General features: G+C 45.2%; 1 protein-coding gene across 3 annotated transcripts; it reads right to left on the reverse strand.

The window, feature by feature from the left end:
- Positions 1-722: 722 nt before the first annotated feature.
- ENTREP1 (endosomal transmembrane epsin interactor 1) lies at positions 723-20,885 on the reverse strand. Of its 3 annotated transcripts, XM_015849083.3 has the most exons (11): positions 20,436-20,881; positions 18,741-18,797; positions 12,332-12,442; positions 11,195-11,323; positions 10,362-10,469; positions 10,105-10,238; positions 7,367-7,496; positions 7,000-7,075; positions 4,332-4,472; positions 2,660-2,949; positions 723-1,836 (listed from the first exon to the last, which is right to left on the reverse strand). In XM_015849083.3, the coding sequence occupies exons 1-11, from the start codon at positions 20,784-20,786 to the stop codon at positions 1,630-1,632; spliced, it is 1,734 nt and encodes a 577-aa protein (XP_015704569.2). In that variant the 5' UTR covers positions 20,787-20,881; the 3' UTR covers positions 723-1,629. The 3 variants fall into 3 exon arrangements, with proteins under 3 accessions (XP_015704569.2, XP_085384365.1, XP_085384364.1); XM_085528238.1 differs by lacking the exon at positions 2,660-2,949 and having other exon boundaries at positions 1,635-1,836; positions 20,436-20,876; XM_085528239.1 differs by lacking the exons at positions 2,660-2,949; positions 7,000-7,075; positions 7,367-7,496; positions 10,105-10,238; positions 10,362-10,469 and having other exon boundaries at positions 20,436-20,885.
- Between the last annotated feature and the right edge of the window lie 319 nt (positions 20,886-21,204).

The raw sequence follows: 21,204 nt of genomic DNA on the forward strand, positions 1-21,204 counted from the left end.
AATGGTAGGGGCTGGTTTGCCAATACTGAGTGCGTGAGTGCTTGGAAGGTAACTGAACTCCCTCTTTGTTACCGAGTTTGGAGTAACAGTATGGGTATTTCTGCAGACATGAACCAATGCTGTCAATTTTGTTTTTAAAGCAGCATTGTTTTCAGTTAATAAATGACAGCAGTGCTTATAAACAAAATTGATTTCTTATCTAATGTTGCATCACAACAGATGATAGGATCATCTGTACTGCCCTCATTCTTCATAGCATTTGTTCTCAGGAGCTGCATTTTAAACGATGCTTTCTGGGGCCCCAAGTGCCTTTTTTTACACAGATAGATAACAACACAGGGTTCTATTTCATAACTTCACATGCTGCTTCAGATGGCCAGATAGATTGTATGTATGCACCCTGGTAGATTTCCTTCCTCACTGTTCAGCAATCTAAGAGCTGTTAAGCAGTGATTTCGTTGGCCTCCACAAAGAAGCATGTGCTGTACACTGTATTTATCAGTCATAGTGTATGAGGAAAACTGCTGATTTGGAGGCCAGGATGCTGGTGAGATTGACCTTCTCAAATAAGATAGACAGAATTATGTATACAAGAATTATCCCTGAATCTGCATGCTGACCTTCTTTTGAGGGAGAGCTCTGCTCCTAGTTCTGAGAGCAAAATGTACCAATATGACTGTGCATTTCCTCTACCAGACCAAAATAAGACAACAAGTCAAGTGTAGAGATAGATGCGCATTTTATTTTACTTGTCTTTTTTAAGTGAAACACACTTTCCCCTTCTGAAAGAGCTTAATTAAAGCTCTTTGTAAAGCTAGGTTTTCAGTATGAAAGCCGTTTAGTAACTATTAAATAAAGTTTTATCATTAAGAGAGGAGCAGGAGTCATTCTGCTGAGACACAGGAGGCTGCAACTAGCCCTGCATATCAGATCTGTGTGCCTGATCCCAGCCTCTGGAAATACATAGTGTATTCCCAGTTAGCAGCATAGGTACATACAGAATAGAACTTGACAAACAATTTGCAGCCAACAGCTTGAACCAAATTACTTAGATATATCTGTCTATTAACCAAAGACTGTAAACTCACTGTGGCCTAGAGATGAGGGTTGGCAAAATAATATTAAGCAAGCAATCCCCTGCACACCTTCAGAAAATCTGAGATGGCTGTGTAAATGCTTTCAGCGTGGATGGCAGCTGATACTAGCAGATGTGCTTTTTATGGTCAGGTGGGACAAGCCGGCTAAAAATCAATAGAACTACAGTAGTATATACCGCATAAACATAGGCTTCAGCTTTGGCCATGTTCTTCCACAGGATATAAAGTGCATCCATGAATTAACTGCGCTTGCCTGAGCAGAGATGAAAAAAGGCAGAGCCCTTCTGCTGTAGCTCTTGTAAACAGAGTTAAAAAACAACTCTATTCTAAGTGGCAGTAGACAACAGCCTAGTTGGAAGGACCGTTTGCAGTGTGCTTAACAGGGTTTGTAGAATGAGCTTCCCATTGGGAGTCTCGAATATGAGGATACAAAAATGGATAAGCAACACCTTGTCCACTACTTTTCAGAGACGATTTTCCTGTGCAACATGTGTGCCTGATGGAAATGCTCTACTGAAGAACAGGAGCCAACTCAAAGTACAGTTTCCCTGACAACTCCAATAAGACTGTGAGGCCGTTCATGTTCTGTCCTCTGGGTCTTCCTCTCTGCTAGATGAGTTTCACCTGCTGTGAAAGTGCTCAGGTCACCGCAACTCTCCAGATGCAGCAGTCCAGGGTGTCGTCTAAAAGGTAGCACATGGGCCCTCAGCGCCGTATCTTGTTGGGCAGGTGCCATCACCTTGAACAAACAAACACTGATAAGATTTGTTTTCAACCTCTTGCTCCATTTAAAAGATTTCTTAGCCAACCAGGAAGAACCTGGTTGTGGCATTACTCATTTTCTAAACAAATAAATAAGCATTTTAGAGTAAAGCTGGTATTTGCCTAAGAGAGATGATGCGAAAAAAAGTCCCATAGATTAAAGGAGTGAGTGTTGTCATTCTTCAGCTTCTAATTTTTTTTCCCGGTGAAAGCTGCACAAGAGTTAGTTCACCCCAAACCATTTCATGTCAGGTATCATTTAAAGGAATGTATTATTCCTGCAGAAGCCACACAACTAACAAGCTGCGGGCCAGTGTGAAAAATATAATTCTCGTAAGTATCTTTCAGCATTTTTTTGTTAAATCTGTTGTGGTTTCTGCCAGTGGAAATCCTGCTATTTATGCAGCCTAAAATAATTTTTAACGTATTTTGCAGGACAATTTAAACCAAAGCTAAAGCTCACACAGCAGATCATTCACACCCTGCTTAAAGTCAACTCATTTTTCCAAATGGTTTATAAATCAGCCAAAAGGTGTTTGATGAAGGTTACTGTGTCTAAATCAGTCTCTGTTCCTGCCAGTTGCTTCTCTTCTCCCCCCACAATTCTTGACTCTGTTTGCAGTCTTCTGACCTACCCTGCTTTGTCAACCACAAGGACAGAATGTCCCACATGTGCTGCCTCTCTGACTCCTATACAATCCCTACACTGAGTTAAAATAAAGCACTGGCCCATGAAATAAGAGTTATGAATGTATACTCCCATACCAAGGCTGGCCTACAAACGTGAATAATGAAACTACCTGCTCAAGGAAGGTAGCGCTGGTGATAGCTTCTGCCATATGTTCTTCATCTGATTTTAAAACACATTTGATATTTTCCACCAACTCATGTATGTCGGGGGTCATGGTGCAGGAAGACTGCTCCAGAAACCGTGCCACAAGCAGCTTGGTGTCCATGTAGGACTTGTAGTCTACCAAAGATCGGGGTCTTGCCCTCAAAGCTCTTGCTCTCAAACTGTTCCGCAACGTGACAGTGCTGAGTTGTGGTTTTATTTCAATCTGAGTTGCAGCTTCACAGCTGACCACTGGACCTGAAGACAAAGATCAACCAAGAAAACAGTTTACTTGGTTCACATACAAATATCCAATAACACTTCCACACCAATGTAGTGATGAGGCACTACACAGTTTAACCAAGTGAAACTTAGTCTGGCATGTTGTTCAAGGCTCTTCTCATTGCTGTGTTTGTTCACATTACAGAAAACATTTATGAAATAAGAGTACCTATGCACTATGGCTGAGTGTGTATCATGGGGACGACCACTTCTGTGAACGCTGCTTTTCCATTGTGTGTTGGGTCAGTTCTTTCTGCTTCTGCTCTGACTGATTAGAGATAGGATAGGTATTTAGTCTTCATGTTGATACACAAAGCAGGTTAAACATGGCTTGTGAGGTCTGTGATCCTCCCTAGACTTTCTTTAACACTTTCAGCTATTAGCAGACAACTGTTCACAAAATACCTAAAAATAATTGTTTCTCCAGCTGGGAGCTAGTAATACAACAAAGCAGAAAATTCATTTTAAAAGCCATTCAAAATGACCTTGCAAGGACTAAACAAGGGACACTGGAGCATCAGTTCCACTGCCTTCAGTCTGAATAAAAATCCACCACCTTTGGTCTAAATAATACTAATTTTTGGCCCTGTAAAAACAGTAAGAACACCAATAGATTGCTCAAGTATCTCTTTAAAGATGGCATTATTCCAAATATCACCAGGAACAGATCCAAAGTTTTTCAGCAAGAGCAGCACAAGCTAACATCAAGCAGCTTCTGCTGCTAAGGCAGCTGACTTCCCTTTCTGCAGCGGCTGCATATTCAACTTCCACATCCAGTCTGAATAGGTCTAACCCCTTATACATCAGCCCAAACACTTCTGGCTGACAGACTGCCTCTCCAGCAGAAACACACTGCTCTGCTTTCTCTGCTCTGAATAGGCGCTGTGTCATTTAACTACTGCTTCAGCAGCAGATTCTCTAGGGTGCGGTGGTGAAAGCTGATAGGAGGAAAAGAGAAAACAGATGATGCAGTGGAGACGTGAACACGTTCTGCAAAATACTAAGAGTAATCCAGTGTTCAAAACAAATGACCATTACAAACACTCCCCCATTTCTGTTTTGTGTGCACCAATGCACATCAGCAGCTACTATGGGGATTCCAACATGCTGCAGTAAAAACTATAAGACTTTGGACAGCTGCAGACTTTGTTCCTAAAACTGAAAGACTACAGAGAAAGCAAAACTGCGGTGCTGACAGCAGTGTGTATGACAAAGCACAGCCTGCATGCTGTAACATAGGCACAGTTAGGAGACAGGAGCTGGTGTTTGTAGGCTGCTGGTTCAGGGTGCTAACCCTCTCTGACAAATGTTTTCCTAGGGGTTCATTACCTAAACAAGGACAGAGAAAGTCAAGTCACCTTGTGGCAGCTGGCAGTGTAGCACAGGGTCACTTCTGGACCGTTTCTGTAAGGGACTGAAGGTTCTGTGAACTTCTGCGGGCGCGGCGCTGGCAGAGGGCAGAAGGCTTGTTCTGCTGGAAGAGTTGGAAATTTCTTCACCTGAGTAAGCAGGAATAGAAAAGGTGAAGGAAAGTAGTTAGAACAAAGCAGATCTGAGGGCATAATCATTTAAGATTATTGATTTTTTTTTTTTTCTCCCCAAATAGCTGTAATGATTACAAGTGCTTCTATGTGAGCATCTGCCTGCACACACAACAAACACTCATCTGAGGTCTGCTTGAACTTTTACAGAAACCTATTCACCTTATCCAGCTGGAGTAACAGCAAATACATCTTTGCTTCACAGGAATCTCTACCTGATTGAAGAAGGGTGTCCACCTAGAGCTAAAGCCAAACCTTGCAGTGCCTACTATTCTCCTGCATATGAGCAGAAGTACCAAAACAAAACAGCATCCAGCCACAGAGGTCAGACACTGCTTGCAGTTATGTAGCTCATGAATCAATCATCAAGAATCAAAGACCTTGTTTCATTCCAGTGAATGAAGCACTTGGTAAAATTAGGTCTTGGATGATCTCTGCTTGTTGAGAACAGCAACTTCTATACCAATGCATCTAGAATCTTCCAGAAAGAAGGAAGGGTAAGAGCTGGGAAAGCCATGAAGCAGGACCTAGCAACAAACCATGGCAGACTGAGTGCCAAGGTGGACTGAAGAATCCACTGCCAAAGCAGACTCTCTAGTGGAGCTGTTCTAGCAGTCACTTCTTTAGACACGGTGATATTGGTGTTCTGGTGAGGGTGTTTTTTAATACTATTCAAAAGAACAAACTGATTTCAAGACTTTAATGAAAATCCACATTAACTTTACAGGTGTTAAAAAGGGGAAGTGGTTCAAAGCTGAGTGTGCCTTGAAAATACCCAGTTTGCAATGACCAAGGGCAGCTGCTGAGCACCCCCAGGCCTCAGGAGGTAACCCTCCTATTACAATTGGCTGAGAAACTCCTGTTTGGCTCAACAGGGTCCCTCCTGCAGCTGGGATGCACCTTAGCTAGCAGGCAGCCTTCACTTCCAGTGAGAGATACACCTTGCCCACCCGCCCCAGTGGGGGCATCCAAGAGAAAAGCCTGGTGCAGCAAACTGCCAGCATAAGCCATAACTTCACTTTTATTTATAGACTGTTACTCGACATCAGCTGAGACAGCGGGTGGCGTTCCTCCTCCAGCCCGGCTGCAGCACTGCTCCCTGCTCTGCCCCTCCCTGCCCCATGGCAGCAGCACTGCTCTGGCCCCGGGCCCAGGACACAGCATCCTGCAGGCTGCTAAGAAAATGAACCAGGTGTGTACAGACCTGGTACACACCCATTGATAGTAATACAGGAGGAGATACTGCTCAGTTATTTTCAATTCACTGTCCCTGCAAAGCTGAGGAATGTAGAAGAAACAGTGCTTACTATCTCTACCAAGGTGTTTGCTTTCTTCTGCTTGAATTCAGCCAGGCTGAGAGTTAAAAGTCACTTTACAGGCCACTAAGAGAAGAGGAGGGACAAATAAACTAAAAGGATGAGGAGAGTACAATGTGCTCAAGTCTGCTTGATTGTGAAGGAAGATTTTAAATACAAGCAACACCTCCAACAATGCCTCACCATGGCTTCTTTTTCTTTTCTTTTTTTTTTTTTTTTTTAACTTTTCTGACCATCCTTTGCAACAAGCTGCCTCTTCTATAGTTCTTCTATTTTCTATTCTCACAATTTAAAGCAGGAACTGTGCAGCCTCACGTTTGCTATCCTATATCATTTTCTGTATCCTGTAGTTTCTAAGCACCCAGAGGAAGCAAGTGTTGCATTACCTACAAGAAGGCCTTCACAGAACAATAAATAGAAAACCTATGCTGAGAACAGCTTGGAGCAATTTCCATAGTTTGCTGAAACAATGCTGAAAAATGCAGCATCCACTTGTAGTGTAGCCATGGTGGTACAGCAGCAGAGGCTGAACCTTCCACCAATATCCCATCACATGTTGATGTTGCGTGACAGATGGCAGCAGAGGGGCACTCTGACAGAATGGCATCTGACATGGAAGTGCAGATGGAGTGAAGGTGTGGCACTGATCTCCTCCATGTGGAAAAAATGGCACCCACCAGCACTGGCTGATGCTTACTGAACATTTTGAGAGCCCAGCCAGTGGATGTGAGCACAGGGAGGCAGAGGGTGGTGTATTTCTGCAGCAGTGACAGCAACAGCAGATCACCTCTGCTGGTGCAGAACTTTACAAGCACAGCTTGCAGGCTCTTGCTAAGTGTTGGTGAAAATGCACAGCTAATGGTGGCGACCACATTGAAAAATGGTATTTTGTAGCTGAGAATTTGCACTATCAAACAGCACTCATGTGCTCTTTCTAGCTATTACAGTTTCCATGGGAATTAACAGGAGGCATTACTTTTGGAGCAACTTACATGTTCTTTCTTTTTGTTGTTTGCTGTTCACGTACTTTTTTTTTTGCAACTCGAGCATTAACCCCTGTTCCTGCTGCCCAACCATAGTTCTGTATCTCTGGCTTTCAAAGCCAGACACTGCATGAAATCCTTGTGACTGGGCAGAACTGTCCTACAGTAACTTTAAGATGCTCCTACCTGGAGAGGCCAGCCTGCCTCTGCTTTCTGCTGAATCAGCAACAATTTCCTCACCCACTTCTTGCAGTCTGCTTTCCTGGAATAAAACAGAAAAGCTGAAGAACACAAATGGGCGCCAGCACTTTTCAAGAACTGAAGCACTCACCCTGGAGAATGAACTGTGCAGTGAATGTAACTGCACGATGACTATGTTATATGGGCTTTGCTCCACTATAAAACTATCTAATCTGTATAATCAATTTTTATCATCCAGTTCTGCCAATTTCAGTGAATATGGTACAGACTTCCAAGGTGAGCTGCTAATCTTACTCTTACAGACAGACAGACAGACAGACAGATGACATTTGGAGACCCCTACAAACCACACCTGCTCAGAGCCAGTCTGGTTCACCACAGCTTCGTAATGAGGAGGTGGATCCAGGGGGCAGAACACTTCAATGCCTTTACTCCTTGCTCCATAAATGTGTGGCAGAGGAATCACACCAGAGCCCAGCATCCTGTAACATACAACATGATACGGAGCCATTGGCATGGCATCCCCTCAGCATGGAAACAGCTCTGCTGGCACCTTGTGCCTGCTCCTGCTTGGCTCTCAGTAGCAGCCCCTAATACCCCCAGAGCCACCAGGTTTACCTCACAGATCCAAATACGGGTGGGTGTTCAAAACACCATAAGCCAGCTCTGATTGTCATGAACTATTAAATTCCTAATTATAGCTGAAATTCAAGATACTTCTAGTCTCGTCTTACATGTTTTGATGCAGCTGCACAGGAAGAGGCTAAAGGCTATTTCTGCAGTGATGCCTGGCTGAAGGTATTACAGGCGATCAGTTCACAAAGGCAAATTTGTAACATGAGGCAAATAAACCTCATGGTAAAGGTTACTTCTCAATTTTCACTAAAGAAGCCTCAAATACAGCTGAAATCTCAGATGTTTTTCTGCATCATCTTCCCCTCAGATGGCAGCTCACGAGGGGAAGAATTCAGAGCATCCTCTGGAGAAACCCATGCTAGTAAAAGCTCCTTTTGGCACCGGGGCAGTGTGGTGATGGACAGCCTGCCAAGAGGAGCTTGCCTCCATGGTTTTCAGAGAATCCTTTAAATCTGGCTCCCTAAGATTTTCTCTGCTTTTCCTTGTGAGTTTAGGTACTGACATGGCCCAGAAACAGGCACCTCAAGAAACCACACATTTTGTTCTCTGGATCTTTTTCTGCCTTTCAGTCATCACTGGGTTGTGCTCTGTGTACAGAAACACTGTGCTGAGGAGTCCTTCCCCAAGAGACTAAGGCTTCTCTGGACACAAAGTGAACAAGAATGGCTATGAAAAGGATCCTGATGCCATGATCTGAAGGGGCAGAGAGAACAGAAATGCCAACAAAAGGCTGCTTAGACAGAACAGGAATAAAACTTGGAAAGGAAACAAACAAACAAAAATTAAAAAAAGAAAAAGAAAAAAAAAAAGATTTTGGTAGCCAGTCATTACTTTTCTATTTAAAAAAAAAAGGGGATAAATATTTCAGCCACCTTCATCTGCCCCAGAAAGCTTCAAAACCATCTGAAGCTTTCAATCAGTCAACACGAATGTCCCTCTGGCATTACACTTTTCAATTATTCCACATATGTGCTGAGCTTACAGCTGCTGCACCACATAACCAAACAGATCTTGAACCTTAGTTTGATTTCATTTTTAAACATGAGCTGGCCTGCACAGCTCAGCTACGTCTCGAAAATCAATGCTGCACAGGAAAATTGTATTGTGTTAGATCTCATTAGAGAATACGCAGCCACAAAAGCATTCCCTTAAGTGCACTCTGTTCTTTGCCTCCTAATTTCCACTCTCTCTGCAGAGGTCTACAGAACCGTAAGATTTAGGTGCATGTGTGAGGAAACATCAAGTAGCAACCTTGCTAAAATGGTGACATGGGTTTGGAAGTGAAATGGGAAAGAGTAGCAAAGGCTGTCTCCGGGTGCCTGCTCGGCGCACTCTGAGTGCAGGGAGGGCCCATCTTTGCTTCCTCCTGCCCTCACACCTCTACCCAGCAGCTGCACATGGCTTTGTGCTGTCATGGTGTGCTTCACAGAAATGTGTCCCAAAAGCAAGGCCACACAGAGCCACACACACACTGAGTGGTGTGGGGCCAGCCTGAGAGCACAGTGGATCTGAGAACACACTGTGTGAGCAAACAGATTAGCACTTAAGCAAATGCCACCAATCCCCAAATAATAAGTACTTTTAAACCCAACTGAGGTAGACTTCTGGGCCTCCTTCACACAGCAGGCACCTGGCCCAGGAAGGCAGATGACAGGCATCAGTGTGAAGAAAGGGCCAGTCCACTCCTCAGTCACCCCATAGCCTTGTGTCTTCAAACAGTGCCTTCAAACAAGCAGCCTCGCTTCACAAAGCTGTAACCTGTGCTTGGATGTTATCAACAAGATTTAATGCAGTAATGGATGAGGCAGCTGCACTATTCCAGACCCTGCTGTGCTGAAAAGACAAACACTGCTGCACAAAAGATATGCCATCAAGGCTGCTGTGCCTGACAAGGACAGCAGCCCCTTCCCAGGCTGGGAAGCTGTGACAAACACATTCCAATAGACTCCTCCGCAGCCAAAGAGATGGCTACATGCAGCACTCTGTTAAACAAGCGAGCACATCAGGTGCTGGAACCAACTGTCATTTATCAACAGTTTTCAGTGAGGTCTGGAGTTTTAGATGACTTTCTCACTGTAAAACTGTTGTTGTCTTATCATTTTCTAGGTAATCCTGCAACAGAAATGATAACTACCTCAGCAAGACCCAAGAGGTCACACACACTGCTCCTGATGAAGCAATGAAGTAAACAAAATGCTCGATCATAGCAAAATATGACAGTTTTAAACGAGTTCAGTGTCTCAGCCTGCTTGAGCATTGTGGTGTTTTTGCCTATAAATATTCAGTCCCACTTGAGTAACAAACTAATAAACAAAGCCAGCTCACCAGTTGCTATGAGAAGCATGTAACTACTGCAAAATGAAGAGTAAGAAAGCCCACAAGCCCCCACTGAATTTCAAGAAATACAGAAACTCGTATGTCCCAGTAAGAAGGAAAGAGCATCTGCAGCTTTACCTGCGATTCATTCTTGGACTGAATGAATAAAATGTTGCAAAATACGATGGAGGTGGCACAGGTGGGACAAAATCTTCAGGGTCTGAAATGTGACCTTGTTCTTCAATTTCTTCTGTGGAAATCTGACATTCGCCCTAATCAAATGCAACTTCTGTTAACAAAGCTTCCAACTGAGATCTAACAAATTACTGAACTGTGTAATCTACTAATAATGTTAGTATGACTGTTTATATCAGGCAGTGCCTGCACTCACGTACCATGCAGGATCTTCTTGTTGCAAATATCTGTAAGTAACGCAGGGCAGCTGCTATCAAGCAAACTGTGGTGCTGAGAGCATTCAGGGCACAAAGAGCAAAGATAACTTTCTGAAGAACATGAAGATTATGGAAATCAAAAGATTAAATCAAGGTATTTGTAAATGTCAAAAGAAAGAAAAAACAAACACAGGAAACACAAAGATGACCATGACAGTTACTTCTTAGTAATGTATGTGATGCAGACTTCCGCATTCATGATCCCTGGGACTTTAATAGTTTGAAAAAGCTTGTTTTGCCCTATAGAGTTTCCTGACAGAAATCCAGGAGGCTTTAATATACTCAGATGTGATTTCTAGGCCATCTATTCATCCAAGAACTACAGTCTTCCTCTTAGTTTTTCAGTGGGAAATGCAACTGTGAGATAATCACCATTAAAGAAATGTTAAAGCTCTTTTATAGCTGAAGATGATGTGTCCTTGAAGTTGTACTACAGTAGTTTGTAAGCTAAGAAGGACTGAGACTACCAAAAGAGATGACAGAGGCCTCTAATCATAAGCTTAACCTTACAGCATCTTTACTCATGCAGTCTCATCCAAACCAAACTGCAGCTTTGATTGCATAAAGCACAGAAAGGATAAGAATTCTTTGTTGGATAACTTTGAACGCTGTTCAAGACCCAGAGATAAGCAAAAAACCCCAACAGCAACAACAAAAAAAAACCCAAACATTCTGATCAGTGTATGAGACCAGAAGATAACAGAATTTTTCGGCACTGTTTCACACAAGTTCAGACTTTATCAAAGCAGTCGTTTTAATCAGCAAACATAGGGTACCTTGAGAAGGAGATGAACAGCATTGCATGACTTCACCGGGAAGAGCTTCAGCGCATGCGCTTTTTCTGTGCATTTAGTGGGATGAAATTCTTCACAGCAGAAACAAATCTTGTTTTCACCCACATCCACCTTTAAAGAAACAAAAAAACCCACTTTTTAAGGTATAAGCTGTTCTATGCAACATTTTTAGCTGCGTAACACAGAACCTCCGTTAAACTGTATCTGGACTGGAATATAGACTTATGAAATTAAATTTGTACAGTTCAGTATGACAAAGATTAATGCATCGTAAAGCTCTTATTACACAAATCTCTTACCTGAAACAAGACATTAATATGCTCAAAACATTTAAAAACAGTAAGTGCTACAGTGACCACTGAACAATTTTAATATCCAATCTTCTGCAAGTACACAGCAGCCTGGAAATTCTTTCATTATAGTGACATTCTTGCATTATAGTGCAAACTGGATTTTCCTGCAGTGGAAGTGTTGTGAGAATCCAACATGGTTTAGTCTACCTTATTTGTTTTCCTCTGATGGTTCTCACTGCAAGATATGAACATGTCCCAGCCAGCTGGAGCAAAAGGGGGAAAACTTCTACCCACAAGCTACTGAGTTAGCACATTTATCTTTGTCAAATGACTGTAAAAATCCTTTATACTTATACTTAAGTGGTCTTTACATTATAGTCAGTGCATAATGCTGGCAAGAGTAATTTTTTCAAGTTATGTTTGGGAACCCATTGTACAGAATTAGCTGTGTCTTCAGACAGAGGCCAGCTATCAATGATGTCAAACAAAACCATTTCTGGGACAATTATGTTCTTTTAAAACCCTTCACAACATACCTTCTGGAGGGATTTTACCTACAGAGATAAACAGCTTATGAAGACACCAGACCTCCCAAAAGCAAGCACTTTTAGACACAGATAATAAAAATACTGTTGTGGATTTCATCTAGTTTGTTCACAAACTGAATTGAGTCAGACCTGAAGGAGCAAGGTGCCTTTTTTAATCCCAACATGCTACATTTTAATTGCCTTACTTACATCTCAAACACTAGAACATTTTGTGATCTGGACACGGCTGCTGATGTGGCATGCAGGGAAGAAGTACGAATAAATCACTGTCTGCTCACCAGATCACATCTCGGTACACTGGACACAAACTGAATGCCTTGACATCCCAGTATAAATCCAGACAGGTTCAGCAGCACACAGATGACAGACAGAAGAATAAACAGGTTAACCTGAAATAGCAATGCAAAGTAAACAGTAGAGGAAACAGAATTAAGAAATCAATGCAAGGAACCAATGGCAATGTAAACCTCATACCCAAACTGAAGATGGGAGTGAGTCTCCCCTTCTGGGCAATTTCCAGAACTCACTCAGACTTCACTGAAGTGCTCAAACATGTCCTGCCTTAATCCAGAAGACTGTTACATTGAACACCTTTAAGCGAGAGAGAACTCTCTCTCTTGTCTTATTCTGTCTTAACAGTGTTGTAATAAAATGCATGTGGGAAAACTATCAGTCCTAAACAGCTCAGAGCTGAAGAACATTATAATGTAAGCCCATTCTTTAACCTACATCTTGCTACTAGCAAATGTTACCCAAGCTTAATCGCAACACTATTGCATAGGAAGTTTTAACCTCAACATACAACTACTAAAGTAGTTCTTAGCACTTCTCAGAAGAAAGACGGGATTGTTAGACACACTGCAATAAAAATTAAGAGGAACAGCATTTTTAACTAGCTTTACACATATCACAAAAACACGCAAGAGTTTTTTTAATGTTAGGGTGCACTCTGAGTGCCATTTGTTTATCTTCAAAAACAAAGAATTTGAAATTAATTCCTTACGCAGTGCTTAAGTGAATCATGCTCTAAAATGCACATCTCTTAGAGGACTGAAATAAGCATACAAAAGAACTTGTCAAGAGAAAATACCCTTTTTCCCCCCCCCTGCTAATTGCTAGTTAGCATTTCCAGAGAAAGGCTGAGTTTGCAGGCACCCCTGGAGGTGATCAGGTCAGCATCTCTGCTCTGGCTGAGCCTTCTTCTCAGGTAGGTCCCCCAGCAGCCAGATGCCCAGCACTGTGTCTGCCTGGCTTCTGCATGCCCCCACAGAATGTACAACCCCTCTGGGCAGCCCAAGTCTGACCGCTGTCTATCCTCACAAGAAAACAAAATAATTCTCTCACATTCACAGCATTTAGATTGTGCCCATCACCTCACGTCCAGTCAATGAGCACTACCAAGATGGCTCTGGCTCCCCTTTCTTCACTCCTTTCCGCCAGATATTTATACAGACAGAAGTTTCCTCCACACTAACCAGCCCTGCCTCTCAGCCTCTCCTTGCCTGCAGGTGCTACAGGCCTTCCTGGCCCTAGGCTGAACTTGAACCAGTATGCCTGTGCCTTTCCCACTGGGGACCACAGAAATGGGCCCAGCACCCACATGTGTCTCATTAACACTGAGGGGAAGGATCTCCTCCCTTGCCTGCTGGCAAGTCTCCATCTAATGCAGTCCTGGTTGCCATTGGCCTTCTGTGCCACAGTCACACTTCACTGTCTCATGGTCAGCAGCTTCACCAGTGCCTTCTTCCAACAGGTAGCCCACCACTGCTGCCTGTTGATTGAGCTCCATGAGATTGCTCTGCCCATTTCTCCAGCTGACCAAGTCTGCATTAACAGCAGCACAGCCATTCAGTGCATCAGTCATTTCTCTCCACTTTCTATCGTCTGTGAACTTGCTGAGAGAGCACCCTGTTCCATTGTCTACATCATTCATTAAGATTTTAAATATCACTGCACAGCACTGCTGACTGGCCCGTGGTCAGGCTGTGCATCACTGACCACCACCCTCTGAACAAAACTGTTCCTTCAGTTTTCAACCCACCCCACTGTACATTTAACCTGCACTTTGCCAGTTGGCTTTATAAATCATGTTCACCTGCAGATGCAAATTTAAAAACCTTCTCTTTCACTACACACCAACAAGTCCATGTTATTCCAGTAAAAGAAGGGCCCACCTGTATTTGAACCAGGAGAAAAATACTCCTACACTTAGAGCAGGCAAAGACAATTGTGTTATTTTAAAAGCCCCAATAGAGGTAACTCATCTGAACTGAACTGCGTTGACAAAAATAAAAACAACCCACATTTAGTTTTGCCCACTGCCCCCATCTTCCGAGTGTTAGATACACACAGAGTATGAACAGCTGCAGAAGGTTTGGTGAACATTTCTATGAATTAAACTCCAGGAAATCAAACTGTATTCTAATGTCAGAGACAGTATCTGCTAATCTCTTGCATGGATGACCTTTTCCACAGTAAAAACAAAAACAAACCAGAAACATCCTGCCCTTTGAGGACCTGTCTAAATGGTGTCAGCCAATTCTGTTGAAGTTAGTGGCACTTTTCTCATTAGCTACAAAAACAGCTGCAGCAGCAGCAGGACAAACTTACATGATAAGGCCGTGACCCTATAATTTAATCTGTGCAGGCAGATTACTTGCTGTCCTGCTGGTGCCACTGTCAAAGACAATGTCTAAATGCCAGGGAGAAATTGCTTTGACTTTTAATATGTACACACATGACTGGGGCACAAGCAAGCACTTAAAAAGTGAAAGGAAAACACTTTCTGCACAGTCACTAGCTCTTCCCTGTGTACATCCAACATACAGGCTTTAAAAGCATCCTTTTAACAATATTTAAGTCAGTGTATTAGCTTTCCATAAACACATGCAGCAGCAATAGCAGTAACTGTGTGTTCATTTTGTGACCTTACTGATTTCCTATTTATTGTACCACATGGAGACCTGCAACTCACATATCAGCATAGCATTACACTGTTGCTGGCAGAGCTAAAATTTAAGAGTGACATGAGGAGTTCAAGTGAACCTAAATATTAAGTATCTATGTATAAACTCTTGATGTGTATGCAAACAAGCAACAAGGAAGTTTACACACCTTCTGAAAGAAGCTACATTTCTTCAGTTGAAAATAAAATGAAGACTGCTGTGGAAGGAGGGGGTTTTGGAGTGGACAGGAAGAAATCAGCTTCTGTTCAGGCAGAGAATAGCATCCAGCCCAGAACTTTTGACAGCCAATGCCCAAACCACCTCAGGAAACAAACAAACAAACAAACCCCTTTCCACCATAAGCACATTTGGGCAGGCATACACAGGAGGAAGCTTCTCCTCTGAAGTAAAGATCAGAGCATGAGCAGCACAGGCTGACTTCTAAAGTCACTTGACAGCTGATTCCCAAGACAAATAAGTCTCAGACAATCACAAGCAAGGTAAGGTTTCAGAGCCAGGGTTTCTCAGATGCCATGTTGCTGAAGACAACACTGCCCCTGCAAGAAGGTCCATCAAAAGAGCTGATGACAATTCTGTTTTGCTTCACAGCATTCCATCTCTACAACCTGATATTTGCTCCCCATCCTTTCCTGCAGCCATTCCTCTTCAGACTAGTCTCCTCTTGAGCGTGGTGCTGGAGGCCCATCATCAGCTGTATCTGATAGCCTTCCCTTTCCTTTTCCTCCAGAGGAATTCCCACCAATCTCCCTCTCCTCTCCCATCACCCCCGACTCCTACAAGCACCACCAGCTCCTCTACTAAACAGCTGAGGATAAATCAGCCCTGCTGCCCAGGCTCCCGGCCAGTGAGGCCTCCGACTGAAACAGGCAGCTGCCTTCCTATCCTCTCCACGTCACCTCATCCCTCACCCCCAGCTCTCTCTTCTCGGCACTTTCAGCAGGCTGGCACCTTGCAGGGGAGCAGCAGGTATCCTCAGCATCCTTCAGCCCTGCAAAGGCCATGCACACCTAGGGGCTTTACACCATGATGCAAGCCCACACAGTGAGATGCCATTACTGGAGCTGGGGGAAAGGCACAGGAACTCTTTGGATAAGATACACCACCCTGATATTCAGAGGAACTGTGCAGTGAAGGAGCTATAAGCAAACAGGTGTGCTCCCTGCCAGGCAGCTCTGAAATCCTGTTATGAGAGCTGCCAAAGGGCCTCTTCTAGAAAGACTCTATACGCTTTAAATGGGGTAGAGAAAAGTGAATTCCATCGGACGGTCCCTCAGAGACTAGAAACTGATAATAAAAATAAGTTAATACAATAAGTCTCAAGAAACAGCATCAGCGTGTCCCTCCCACAAGCTCATCTAAGGGCCAGCATCTTCTGGTGGGCACGTTCTGTAGCACCCAGCCAGAACGTGGTTCCATTGCCAGCTGTGGGAGGGAGTGGGCCTCAAGGCACACCTCTGCCCCTGACTACAGCCTCCTCTGAGAGCTTCTGGTGCACAACAAGGCAAAGTAAAAGTCTATAAAGAATCACCCCACCTGGGCAGGTAACAAAGCTGTCTGGGAAATGCATTTGAGGGATTCCAGAGGGTACCTGGAGCAGAGAGTTGGAAGAAATTATGGAACCTAACAACAAAAAGAAAGAATAGGCCTATCATTATGGATACAAAGGCCTTTGCAGATTGAGACACAGCCACAGATAATACTCATCACTGTTAGGTCTACATTTACTTTATGCTGTAACTGTTGAGCCAAGTCCAAGTTCTCCACACAGGCACAACTAAACACTAACAAACTGCTGCAATGCAAAATGTGGTAATTCATACCTTGCACCTGGAGTACTCCTCACTCCTCAAATTTCAGGCACAGGTCTAGCATATATTCCCAAACACACAAATATCTGAGTTCTGCTGCAACTTCATACAACCACCTTCAAGTGCAATCAATCCTTCTGCAAGGCTTATTTGCTACATAAAGGCATTTCTGCACTGGGCACCTGCTGGAGCTACTGCTAGGCGTGCCAGGACAGCCGTGTGATGATGGCTGAGAGCTGGCTCTGTGCTATTTATGAACAGGCAAAGGCAACAGGGACCCACTCCAAAAGCCTGCAGAGAGGAACCCCTGTAGTTCTAAAGCGTGTTTGCAAGAATCCAGTATGGGAGCCTTTCATGAGTAGCAAAAAGTGGAGGCAGTCATACCCAGGAACAGGGTCTGTTTTAGCCCTGAATGTTTTCTGCTTTCACTTATGAATGCCACAACCCAAAGCTGTACTGTCTAACAAGGCACATTACTTAGCTCTTCAGGACATCTACTTTTGCAACTTACATGGCAGCTGAAAACTCCCAAGAGAAAGTATTAAAGATACTAGACAGTGAATATAATAGAAATGTATCCCAAAATAAATTTCCTTATAGAAACTAACAATCTTTCCTCAATAGACCATAGCTAGTTCAATGTATGACTTCCTCTGAAAGTCAGCTTCCTGTTCAGTGCAGGGTCAGCTCTGAGCTCAGACGCACCTCAGGAACCTCCCTGCACAACATCCTAGAGCATTCTGTTACCATCCGCTCGCCCATCCACCCAGAAGATCATTCGACACAAATTAAAAGAGGAGGAAGTCCAGTGCTTCTCTATTTCAGTAAAACTAGAAGGACCCACAAAATTTATACATGGGAGGCATGAAAGAACTGAAGAATCTACAATAGGCAAAAGGCAACAACAACAACAAGGGCTGCAGGAACAGCACAGAACTCATGTAACACCCAATCAGGCACTACATGCAAGCCTCAGGCATTCTGAGAAAGATGCAACTATATTTATTTTTCAAGAAAGCATAGTCCTTCCAGAGCGGGAGGCTGAGATCAGGCTCTTCCCTGTATCCAAAGCAGCAGTACAAAAACTTGTTTTGCTCCTGGAGCACCAAGCAACACACCTCTGAGAAACACAGCTCAGGCAGAGCCTGCTCCCTGATGCTTGGTATGTCTCAGTGATGGCCACATGGACACCTCACATGAACCAAACACACACTGCAAAGAGACAAAACAACTGCTTTCCCTGGAGAAAGTACTTCAGAAGTTAGAGTATAGTGAAAACAAAACCAGCAAAACCAACAAAACCCACCTTCAAATGCTTTCATGCAAATCCCATTGCTGAGACTTCCGAGAGCTACCCAGCTTCAGATTTCACTTACAAGCAGAAACAGCTTACACACCCTTGCACATCGATTTTCTCCTCTCAGAACAATGTAATGTCAACTGTATTTGAATTACTAACTCTGGATACTGTAGAACAGCAGTGTTTAGCTTAGCTCAGCCTGCCATCAAACACTTGCACAGGTCAAATGAGCACAGCTTTCAAACCAGCTGCCTCTAAGGTTTAGCAGCACTGTCTCAGAGAGATGAATTATCCATATTAAACCAGTATTCTCCTATACCTACACAGAAAGCGTTCTGTGAACAACACCAGCACATTCTCCAGGCATGATGCTCTCCTGCTCTTATCAGTCTCCTAGAAGGACTCCAGGATGTTTGAAGAACTCAGCCTTCCATGGCATCTGACTTCTTCAACAATTACAGCTCTGCAGTCTACAAAATAGACTCAACAGTACGGTCTGTTTTTTTATTTCAAGGAGAAAGAAGCAGAGCTGTTTAACATGACTGCTGATAACCTGATAATTCCTGCACATCTGCTGAAAATTCTCTCACAACAAGTTTTAATCCATACTCACCAGCAGTATCATGGGCCTCTTCCACGTTGTCAGCCCTATGATTCCAGATAAAATTACCTGTAACATTAAGAAAACAGCATTACCAAGAAGGGAACTACTGTTCAGAAAATGCCATTTACACAGTATTTGCCACTGCTCTGATGGGAAGTATTTTGGAGTGTGAGAGCAGTGCTGAGATGACATGGGGCACACTCTACAGCAGAAACTCAGAGTCTGTGTTGATGAGGTTGAAGAGCACCCCAAGGGAAAACACAACTGGAACTGAAATTTTTATCTACTGTTTTGCTTCCTCACATAAAATGTCCAGAAAGTCACGCCAGCAATTCCCACCCCCATCAACTGCCAAAAAAAAAGTTACTTCCAACCTAGGACATGTTTTACCTGCTACTCAGCCAGCATAGCAGCATGCGTGTGAGGAAAAAGCAAGCAGAAGCATCCCCTCTGCAGCAGGGGCTGCTAATCAGACCTGCTGAACCACGAGCTGTCCCCACAACTTCATCTGAGGACAAAACAGTTAAGGAAGGAGAAAGCACTGCTGCAGAACCGAAGCAAACCACACACCCAGATACTCCTCACTGGATGAATGAGAACCAAAAGGGAAGGCAAACTCATTTCTTAGCTGGTCCTGGGTGCAAGCAGGAACTATCTTTAGTCTGGGGGCCTTTGTGACTAGGCCAGTTCAGACTGCACTCCCACCCCAAAGCCAAGCAGGGACACAAAGGGGAAGCTGCCCACTATCATTTTTATCAAATCCCTTCAGCCGCTTCATTAACCTGACATGACTGATCTGACCTAGCATAACAGGCATACATGACTTGGCCAAAACACCTCCTGGTATCACCACTGCTGTTGCAAAAGCACATACATAACGCTGCAGTTTCATAACAAACATTTTACAATTCTCTGAGCACAAAATAGACACGTGCTTTTATAACAAAGCACACCAATGCATATAGGAATGGGGTGGCATCCTTAGGGATGCCAACACTGGTTTCATTAAGATTAAGATTTAAGGTATATGGAAGAAATGCCTCCCTCAAGAGTGCCTTTCATGAGTGCATCCCAAGAAGGGTGCTGTGCCTAAGATGAGAGAAAGGCACATACTGAATGACAGCTGCCCCAGCATCCCACACTGCTGCTGGACGAGACGTTTCACTCATCCAGCTATGCTCAGAAGACACTTCAGGTAATTTTTTAAGACTGAATATGTCATTGTTTCAGAACCAGCGTGAAAAAAGGTCTTTATTATTATTATTATTATTACGGTAACTGGGCATTTCCAGGTTACACGTGCAGCTTCAGAACATTTTGTTAGTATAAGCATGGTTCTGTGCACAGGGTTAAAAGAAAGCCCGCGGCTGCTAGAGATCTAAATAAACTCTTTGACTTGGAACGAGAAAGAAGAAGGCGAAAGAAAGCCAAAGGTAAGACAGAAACGTCAGTGCAGACACCACGCCGCCATCCGCGCGGCTCGGGCTGCAGCCCGGTTAAGGCACGGTACGCGCTCCGGACGGGCCGCCCGGCACCGAGCGCGGCGCTCCGGGCTGAGCCGAGGCCCGGGCCTTGTCCCGCCGCTCGGACGGCGGCTGCTGTCAGAACGCAACAGGAGGGAAGTACCGGCGCTCCTCGGAGCCGCCAGCAGCGAGCACGCCCCGCGCACGAGTCCCATCCCGCCACCCGCTGCCGGGGACGTACCGAGGAGCCGGCCCAGAAGGGACACGCGTTCTTCACCTCCTGGGCGCCGCTCAGCGACAGCGCCCCGAAGCTGAGCGCCACCATGCAGCAGCCCAGCACCAGCTGCAGCAGCCCCAGCGACAGCAGCGGCCGCGACGGCAGCAGCCCGGCGCCCGAGGCGCGGCGGGAGGACGAGAAGCTGGCGGCGGGGAGCGGCCGCGGGCAGCCGGCGCGGCGGGACCGGAGCGGCGGCAGCGAGGGCTCGGCGGGCAACGAGCCCGGCGGCCGCATGGCGGTGCCGGCGGCCGGCGACCCGGCGGAGAGCCCCGGCACGGGGCAGCAGGAGCCCGGCAGCACCGCCGGCAGCGACATCGGGGCACCCGCCGGCCGGGCCGCGCCTGCCCTCCGCTGCCCCTGTGCCAGCCCACCCGGGCGCCGACTTCCTGTGGCTCTGCCCTCCCCGCCCCGCCCGGGAGGTGCCGCCGGGGACGGGCCGTGCCGCGGATCCGCCGCTCCCCGCCTCGTTGCGGGGGACGGCACCCGGCGCCCCCCGGCCTCGCCCCGCCGCGCCCCGCCCGTCGGCCTTGGCCATCGCGGTGCTCCGGCTGCCCCCGACCCGCCGCCCTCCCCCGGCACCGCGCCCCTTCTCCTGTGGTCGCTGCCGTGCCGCGGTTGTCCCGAGTTCTAAAATAAGTGCTCCGGAGGAGGCGCGAAGCCGCCGGGTTGCCTTACACGGCGCTGGCGGGCGGCCCGGCCCGAGGGGAACGAGCTGCTCTGTAAGCAGGGGGTG

This window comes from Coturnix japonica, chromosome Z (assembly GCF_054131305.1).
Source record: "Coturnix japonica strain WE chromosome Z, WE-NBRP24, whole genome shotgun sequence".
Classification (NCBI taxonomy): domain Eukaryota; kingdom Metazoa; phylum Chordata; class Aves; order Galliformes; family Phasianidae; genus Coturnix; species Coturnix japonica.